At 55.2% G+C, this 9515-nt stretch overlaps 1 protein-coding gene across 2 annotated transcripts; it reads right to left on the reverse strand.

The window, feature by feature from the left end:
• Positions 1-483: 483 nt before the first annotated feature.
• On the reverse strand, positions 484-8517 carry Tle5 (TLE family member 5, transcriptional modulator). Of its 2 annotated transcripts, none has more exons than XM_008837010.3 (7): positions 8440-8517; positions 7002-7099; positions 3287-3350; positions 2697-2741; positions 2376-2438; positions 1648-1722; positions 484-1506 (listed from the first exon to the last, which is right to left on the reverse strand). In XM_008837010.3, exons 1-7 carry the CDS (start codon positions 8464-8466, stop codon positions 1288-1290), a joined length of 591 nt encoding a protein of 196 aa, XP_008835232.1. In that variant the 5' UTR covers positions 8467-8517; the 3' UTR covers positions 484-1287. The 2 variants fall into 2 exon arrangements, with proteins under 2 accessions (XP_008835232.1, XP_008835231.1); XM_008837009.3 differs by having other exon boundaries at positions 484-1509.
• Positions 8518-9515: the final 998 nt, after the last annotated feature.

A 9515-nucleotide genomic window follows, 5' to 3' on the forward strand; every position in this document is an offset into this window, starting at 1 on the left:
CTCCGGAGGCAGAGACTGGTGGATCTCTGTGAGTTCAAGGCCAGCCTGGTCTACATAGCAAGTTCCAGGTCAGATGGGGCTACAGGGAGACCCTGTCTCAAAAAGACCAATATATTTAAGAAGGTGCTGGGGCTTCCTCAGGGCAGTCAAACTTGGAGGTTGGGCTGGGAAATACCCAGACAATTTCTTGGAAGGTCACTAAGGCTCAGCTATGATGACATCTCTAAAATGTCAATTAGCAACCCTATCTCATTAGCTACCAATTAGCCACCTCATCTCAACTTGTCCTCTGTCAAAACAGCTTCAATCACGAGCACCAAGCTGTGTGTGCTGTGTGACCCCAGGTCAGGGGCTCACCCTCTCTGGGCTTCCAAACACTGTAAAGTTTGGCCTTTGCCTGTCCTGTGAGTCTCTTGTCCTGGGACACTGGGTACCCTGGGGAAAAGGGGTTCCCCCCCAAGACAGAGGCAGGGATACAGCAGCCAACCTTTTAATGTTTTTATTTGAAAGGCACAGCTAGAACCCACCTTCAATACAGCATTTCCCACTTCTCTCTGCAGAGATCAAAGACAACGCGACCGCAGCTAACTATATACACAGACACAAGCGGATGCTCTGAATTTTTTCTTTAAACATTTTTATCTTTTTTTTTTCTCTTGAATCCCCTTTCTTAAAAGACAAGCGAGCATACTGGGGGAAAAAGAATAATAAACAGAGCAACTTCAGAACCCTCAAGTTTATTGGGGGGAAAGGGAGAAGAGAAATTCATGGGGTGCCCACCCCCAACCCCACAGTGCAGTCTCCAAGCCAAGCTTGCTGTTGCCTCCCTCGCCCCTTTCTTTTGTGGGTGAGGGGTGGGTGGGGAGGGTGTCTGGACCCTAGCAGAGCAGATGTGCAGGGCAGGAAGCAGAGAAGGGAGAGCTGGGGGCTCTGGGGGGCAGATTTGCAGTGCCCAGGGTGGGAAGCATCATGTTCTGGGCCAAGGCTGGTGGCTGCAGAGGAGCCCTGAGCCAGCTGTCAATGTGTGTGGAACGGGTGTGAGGAGGATGAATGAATCTCAGGGGGCGTGCTCCCTATGACCTGGAGTCTCCCTTTGGGGTCAGAGCCAGGGATGGAGAGTCAAAGCTGGGGTGGCTATTATAAACACAAGCTGAGTTTAGATCACCCTCACATCCATGCTGTGTGTGGCCCTCTGAACACTGCACCTCTCTGTGCCAGTCTCCCCTGCTGTCCCCCCTCCCACCCTCCCCATCCCCGTCCCACCCCCCAAACGCCCTGTGCCCAGGGCTAATCTGACTTCTCGCCATCATCCTCCTGGTGGGTGTCCCCGTCGTGTCCGTTCTTGTCCTCTTTGGAGAGGTGAGCCTGCGAGCCCAGTGCAGAGAGGGACAGCAAGCCGGTGCCCGCGCTGACTGCAGGGAGCGAGGGTGGCTGGAGCCCCACGGGCAGCGGTGTCAGGGGCAAAGCCAGAGCCTGCAGCTGGGACAGCTGGTGAGCCTGGAGCTGCTGCTGCAGGGGGGACAGAGGACATCAGCCATGGCTGTCTCCAGGGGCTGCTGCCATCCATCAGTCACCTCAGTCACCGTCAGTCACCTGTCAGTCAGTCACTATCAGTCACCTGTCAGTCACCAGCTCATCCCAGCTTACCCGGATGATGGAGTTCAGCTCGGGGGCTGTGACTTGCTTGGCTCTCTCGATGGCTCCCAAGACCTGCTGCTGATGCTGAGAAAGAGACGTGCGGGGGGCAGAGGGAGGATGTTCATCGCAGAGAGGACAGAGAGGGGGCAGGGGGACAGAGAGGGGGCGGGGGGACAGAGACATGATGGGACAGTGAGGGGACAACAAGAAACAGTGCGTTTGGAAAGGGTCCAGGTCCAAAGACATAACAGACAGGTTGTACAGCTGCAACCTGCAAAACCGTGCACAAAGTCCTGGTCCTGCGGACTCAGAGCTGGGAGGGCCCAGTGCACTCTGATGGAGAACTCTTGCTTCTAGGGGTTTTGTGGGATATTTTTTGACAGGGTCTTCCTATAGGTCCAGCTGGCCGGGAACTCACAGAAATCCACTGCCTGTCTCCTGAGTGCTGGGGTTAAAAGTACTCGCCACCATGCTGGGCTCTTCTATGGCGTTCTTTCACCCCTACACTTCTTCCTGAAAGTTGGTCTGCAGGACCCACTAGTCTTTCCTTTCTGGCTATGGTTACCAGGAAGCCACTGCCACAGGCAAATTCTCCAGTCTGGGACTCCAGCTGGGGATGCCTCTCCACAGCCCAACTTTGGTTAAGTTCAGAGACCAAAGACCTAGACCTCAGACCAAAGGAATGCCCAGCAGGGTGCCCAGCCTCCCAGTCACCTGCTGGTGATATCAGGGCTTACCTCCTGGGACAGGTAGGGGAGGACTTGGGCACAAATGCCGTTAAGCCTCTTCACAATTTCCGCCTGGAACACAGCAGCATTCCTCGATGGAGTGGGGAAGGGCAGGATTTGGGGGAAGCAGAGGTCAGGATAGTGGGTGAGGCAGGGGCTCCCCCAGGTCCCACCCACTGAGGACAGACAGGCAGTGGGTGCTGGGGGGGGAGGCACCTGGCAGAGAGGGGGAGCTTGGGTCCATCTTAGGGGTAAAGGGGTTTTGGGGTAGCCTCAGCACTCAGCCTGGGGGTGGTGGGAGGCATGAAGGAGGAGGAAACTGAGGCCCACCTGCTTATGCATTTCAATGTTCAACCCATAAGACATCTCGTAGTACTGTAGGGAATGGAGAGGAAAGTGAGCAGATGGGGTTGGGAAGGGCGGGGCCCCAGAGTCCCTGGCTCCTCTCTCCCCACTTCCCAGCCCTCTTCTGGTGGCTTTCTAATCTTTTCACTCGGTCTTCCAGGGCTGAGCCCTGCTTTCTAAACCCTCTCATTATCCCAGGGGCAGCGGGCTCCTCTTTACTCTGCAAAACCCCAGGTACAAAGCCCATGGCCCCTGTGGGAGCTGCAGGTCCACTTCTCAAACTCCCACATACCATCCCAAGAGGTTTACTGGGTAGGAGGGCTCTGGTGGGGAAAGGGTAAAGGGATGCCCAGCGGAAGGACTGGAGGGGAGGGGCCGTGGGTCCTGCTGTGGCTGTGGCTCCCACTGGGTGGTTTGGCACCTCAGCCTCTACCTGGGCTGGTGGCCAGGCTGGTTCCAGCCGGAGTCCAGTAGCAGGTGCCTGGGCAGCAAGGTGCCCCCATAGCAGTTCCCCTCCCCCATGCCAGCCCCCTATTCCTCCAACCCCTTACCCCCCACCCACCCCTGGACTTTACCATCACATAGTGACGCTGCATCTCTGACTTCTCACTGGCCAGTTTGTCACATTCCAGCTTCAGGCTGAGGACACAAAAGGGGCAGCTGAGGACCCCAGAGGGAATGGGACTCTCAGAGCTCAGGGTACCCCAGCTGGAGGGCCAGGCCTCAGACTATGGCAAGCTGTCAAGTAGCCCAGGCTGGCCTTGAACTCACTCTAACTGAGGATGACCTTGCACTCCTGATCCCCCTGCCTCCACCACCCAAGTGCTGGGGTGACAGTCTGAGCTGCAAGCACTCCACCCACTGAGCTACAATCACTCTACCAACTAAGATACAAGCACTCTACCCACTGAGCCCTAGCCCTAAATTACAAACTTAGAAGGGTCAAACATCATATCTGGCTATATTCAAATACACCTCGAGTTCTCTGTGATGCTGAACAGGTGTGGCTGCCTCAGTTTCCCTCATGGTGAATTAGTAGCAAAAGCCACCAAGGTCAGGAGTGCCTCCCCTTGCATTTATTTCCTTTGGACACAGGCCTCTGGCTGCCCAGAGAGGGTGGGACCAGCTGAAGGTCGGAAGGTCACACAGCAGGTTTGTCACCCAAACTCACAGGCTGCAGGGACTCTCCACCCAGAAATGGGTACTGCAAAGAGGGAGCTCTCTGCCCAGGCCAGGGGTGCGGCTCTGGGGAGGGCCCCAAGGGGTCCAGGCTAAGGGGCCTCTCCTGGCCCAGCCCTGACCACATCAGCTGGGCACTCACATGCTGTGGGACCCTAGACCAGCTGCTCTGCCTCTCAGAGCCCCAGTTTCTACCTGTTTGAAGCAGCAACCTTCCTTGTTTGAAGGGCAGGGGTTCCTCAGTGAGAATAGGAAAAGCATCAAAGTCCAGCTGGGGCTAGGTTCAGTGGGCAGAGCTTACCCAGCATGCACTGAACCTGGGTTCATTCCCACCCCACCTAAACCAAATGTGGTGACACGTGCCTGTCTTCCCAGGTGGAGGTTGAGGTAATAGGATCAGGAGTTCAGAGTCAGCCTCAGCTACATGGGGTGGGGGTGGAGTTGAGGTCAGCCTGGGCTACATGAGACCCTGCTTCAAAAACAAAACAAAAAACCTTTTCCAGTACTGTGTATACAGTAAGCACTAAATAAATTCTTCATGCTTGTACCCCAGGACGCTAGCAATTCATATCTTTTTGACACAGTCAGCTACATTTGGTGTATACTACTCCTCACAAAATTTTCCATAATGTGTGCCATTAAAAAAAAATCCAGGGGGCTGGAGAGATGGCTCAGTGGTTAAGAGCCCTGGCTGCTCTTGCAGAGGACCCAGGTTCAATTCCCAGCACCCACATGATGGCTAACAATCCTTTGTAACTCCAGTTCCAGGGGATCTGATGCCCTCTTCTGACCTCCACAGGCATTGCATGACATGGGTGCATTTACCTACATACAGGCAATACACTCATACGCAAAAAATAAAATTTAATTAATAATTAAAAAAAAAAATCCAGGGCTGCAGAGGCTAAAAGTACTGGCTGCTCTTGCAGAGCAAGATTGGATTCAGTTCCCAGCACCCACATGGCAGCTGACAAAGATCTGTAACTCCAGTTCCAAGTGATCCAATGCCCTCTTCTGGCTTCTGTGGGCATTGCTTGACATGGGTGCACTTACATACACACGGGCAATACAGTCATACACATAAAATAAAAATAAGGGGCTAGCCAGACATGGTGGCACACGCCTGTAGTCCCAGCACTCGGAAGGCAGAGGCAGGCAGATTTCTGTGAGTTCAAGGCCAGCCTGGTCTACATAGTGACCAGCTGGGGCTACAGGGAGACCCTGCTTCAAAAAGAAAAAAAAGAGGGGGGGGCTGGAGAGATGGCTCAGCAGTTAAGAACACTGATCGTTCTTGCAGAAGACCCAGGTTTGAATCCCAGCATTCACACGGCAGCTAACAACTGTCTGAAAGTCCAGTACTAGGGGATCCGACAGCCTCTTCTGTCCTTTGTGCATTTACCTACATGCAGGCAACACACGCATACACATAAAACAAAAAAAGTACTGGGCATGGTGGTGCACGCCTTTAATCCCAGCACTTGGGAGGCAGAGGCAGGAGGATCTCTGTGAATTCAAGGCCAGCCTGGTCTACAGGAGACCCTGTTTCAAAAAGACCAAAAAAAAAAAAAAAAAAAGGTTAAAAAAAAGAATTCAGAAAAAAAAATCTTAACACTTGGGAGGGTAAGGGAAGTCATGAGTCCCATCCTGTCTCTAAATAAACAAATAATAAATAAAGGTTGGGAATGTGGCTCAGTGGGAGGCCCTGACACCAAGAGACACAAACTGGCTTAGAGAGGTTGTCCATCTTACTGGAAGACACACAGCACCTTGGCACAAGTCTACCCTCCAGTTCCTGGAATAGCTTTGAGACAGGGTCTCCCTGTAGTCCCAGCTGTCCTGGAACTCGCTATGCAGACCAGGCTGGCCTTGAACTCACAGAGATCCGCCTGCCTCTGCCTGGGATTAAAGGCGTGCACCACCACGCTCGGCTTGTAAATTCCTTTTAAACATGGAATCAAAGCTGGGCCTGGGGCTCAGTAGGTAGAGTGCTTTTGGCTCAGTGGGTACAGTGCTTGTAGCTCAAAGGGCAAAGTGCTTTTAGCTCTGTGGGTAGAGTGCTTGTGGTTCAGTGGGCAGAGCACTGGCCTAGTATGCCCAAGGCCCTAGGTTCATCTCTAGCACCACATAAACCAGGCATGGTGGTGCACACGTGTCATTCTAGCACTCGGGAGGTGGAGGCAGGAGCATAAGGCATTCAAGTCTAGCCTGGACTACATGAGACCCTGTGTCAAAATAAATAAGTAAAAATAACATCATAGAAAAAATTTAAAAATTATTTGCTTTTGTTTTTAGAGAAATACGAGGGTCATTCAATACTTTTATTATTATTATTATTATTATTATTAATTTATTAATTTGTTTTTGAGACAAGATCTTAGTCTCACTCTGTAGCCCAAGCTGGCCTGGAATGGAAGGTAATCCTCCTGCCTCAGCCTCCTGAATGGTGGTATATCAGGCCTGTGCCCCATGTCCACGCCCCATTTGGGGGGATATATAAAACAAAGTCCACAAAGATATAAGGCCAAGTGGGTATCTGTGGCTGGGCCCCCAGGTCCCCAGGCTATCCCGTCCGCTCCCCAGCCTCGCTTTTCGAAGCTCGTTTAATTTTTTCCCTCACTTCTGTGCAATGCCTTGGAGACCTGTGACCTCTATGCTTCCAGGCCAGCACAGGTCCCCACATGATAAGCCCTTCAGAAACACGCAAAGGTTCAGGGGCAGGGAGAAGCAGGAGAATCTGTGGGTGACCAGAGCCCCCCACCCGGGGAAATCGGACAGAGTGGGGTGCTGCTATGTGACTCTGCACTGATCACTCACCCTCTCTGTGTGCCCAGCATCTTGTATTAAAATGAATGTTATATGCTCGCTGGGGTCAGGGCCTCTCAGGCCATTACATGCTGTGTGCCTCAGTGTCCTCATCTGCACCATGGGGAGGTTTTGTTTTGGGAGACCAGGTTCGAATGTAGCCCAGACTAGCTCAAACTTGCTATGTAGATGAGGATGACCCTAAACTGTGGAGTGCTGGGGTGACAGGCAGGTGTCCCTATCAGGCCCTGTACACACTGTACCTCCTGCTGCTGTCCCTGGGGTCAGGCCCCCCAGCTCGGGTCTAACCTGTGGTACTGAGCTTGGAGTAGTTGAAACTCGTCCTTGATCCGGTCGCAGGAGTCAGAGGTGGTGAACTTGAGCTGCTGGGGGAGGTGGGAGGAGCCCTGTGGGGCGCAGAAGTGTGAGTACCCCAACCTAGCCCCCACTTCCTGGGTGACATTTACACACCCCAGTACAGCACCCCACAGTTATCCTAACCCCCATTTCTTTATAGAAGCCAGGACGTGGGTGCTGTGTAGGGATGGTCATTTGAGGAAAGGGTGCACCCTCTACTGTCACCCCCACATCAGCCCTCCAAAGGACTGGAATAGAGTACACCCCAGTTGTCTCTGGAGGGGGGATCCCCGGGAAGCCTGGCTCAAGGTCTCCCTTCAAAGTCTGCTCTGAGGAGGTACCTAGTTCAGCACTGCAAATTTCCTGGGGGTACCCCACCCTGGATATGTTGCCTCAGGGGTGTGCTCTTCCAGAGGGGATCCCCCATGGTCCCCCGTTTTAGTCCGCCCAAAGATGCCCAGAGCTGGAGGGGCTGAACCTAGAGCTGGGGGTGGGGGGATGGAGGGCAGAGTCAGGAAGGGGGACAAAAGGAAGGGACTTCCGGGCTCCAGGCTGAGGGGGGACCAGCTGGAGCTGGGGGCTGAGGGTCAGGATAAGACTGGGAAAGGAGGCAGGGCGTGGATCTGGGGTGCAGAACCGCGCTGTTGGGGGGTGCTAGGCCTGCATGGTAAGGCCAGGCCTGACAGGGCTGGAGGCGGGGAGAGGGTATAGAGCCTGCATTCAGGGGTGCAGGGCCCCAGACTGGGGGACAGGTCTGATAGCGGCTGGAACCGGGTGCAGGCCAAGATGGGGGGCTTAGGGCCTTGAGCTGGGGAACAGGCTGGTCCTGGACTTGGAGTTGGGGGAGCTGCAGCCGGAAGGTGGGGGAACCTGGGCAGGGCTCGTATTCAGGGTTCCTGCCTGGAAGTGGCAAGGTCCAGACGGTCGGGGAAGCGGAGCCTGGGTTGTGGGGTGCAAGGACCCTGGGGACAGAGTCGTGGGTTGAGGGATGGGCTGTGCAGGAAGCGTGGGGACCTTGAACAGGCTGTGGGCTGAGGGACAGGCCTGGCTGGAGCTGAAGGGGGGGGTGTGCAGGGCCCGGATGGGGGGGCAGGACAGCCGGCCAGGGCCAGGCCGGATCCCGAGCTGTGGGGGTGCAGGGCGAGCTCCAGGGGTGCAGGGAACCTTGAGACAGGCCGGATGGGAGCTGGGAGGGTGCAGGGCGCGACTGGGGGGGGTGCAGGTCCAGGCCTGGGGGTGCAGGGGTCCGGGGACAGGACGGATGGGGGCTGGGGCGTGTGGGACGAGCTCCGGCGGTGCAGGGTTGAGAAAGGGGGTGCAGGGACCCCGGGGATCGGCCCGGTTTGGTCTGGGGGTGCAGGGCGAGCTCGGGGAGCGGGGTCCCCCTTACCGAGTGCCGGCTTTGCGGAAACATCATGTCAGTCACGGGGGGCGCAGGGTGCGCCCCGGCTCGGGCGGCTCGACGCGGTGGCCGATCCTCCACCTGCCGCCGCCACCCGGCACTGCGCAGGCCCGCGACGCCGCCCACCCGTGACCTTGGCCCCGCGCCCCGCCCCCCCGCGAGGGGGAGCGCCGGCCTCAGTTTCCCCAGGACGACCCGCCCCGAGGACCCCACCCACACCCCCATTTCTGTCTGGCGTCCTAGAGCTATACCTCCAAAGTGCATTTATGCAGCACCTACTGTATGCCAGGGTGACCTTGGCCTTGGAGACTGGCCCCTCTGGGCCTCAGTTTCCAGAGGACACAATGCCAGGTCAGGTCCTAGGAGCTATTTAATCAGTGTGCATTTATGCACTAACTGCTGTTTACCAGGTGAGCTGGGCCCTGCTCTTAGAGGCTGATGTCTCTGGGCCTCTGTTCCAGTGTACAAAGCTGACATCCTAGAAGACATCCCTTTGATGTGCATTTATGGAGCACCTACTATGTGCCACACATGTGTGCAGGAGGAGAGCCACGACTTTGGAGTCAGATGAGGCTACAGAGTGACCCCAATGAAAGACAGGGGGGCCATGGAGCCTTCAGGTGAAAGGGGAGGAGTAGAGGCCGGATCGAGGCCCTGGGGCAGGACTCTGAGCTGGTGGCTCCCTGCCCTCACCAGGAATTGGCTTCTAATATGATGAAGGCCACCTCTCAGCTTTTGAAAGTCTATTTTTAATTTATTTCTATATTATGTGTATGAGTGTTCTGCCTGCATGTGAGTGCACCCATGTGTGCAATGCCTGTGGAGGCCAGAAGACAGTCCCAGTTCCTCTGGAACTGGAGTTACAGATGGTTGCTAGTTGCCATGTGGGTGCTGGGAACCAAACCCGGGTTCTCTTCAAGAGCAGCCAGTGTTATTAATCACTGAGCCAGCTCTCCAGGCCCTTTTTCAGATTTTTTGAAACAGGAGCTCATGTAGCCCAGACTGGCCTCAGACTCATTATGTAGCCGAGAATGACCTTTAACTCCTGATCCTCCTGCCTCAGC

The sequence above is a fragment of the Nannospalax galili genome, unplaced genomic scaffold (assembly GCF_000622305.1).
Source record: "Nannospalax galili isolate Female #2095 unplaced genomic scaffold, S.galili_v1.0 scaffold77, whole genome shotgun sequence".
In the NCBI taxonomy this organism is placed as follows: Eukaryota; Metazoa; Chordata; class Mammalia; order Rodentia; family Spalacidae; genus Nannospalax; species Nannospalax galili.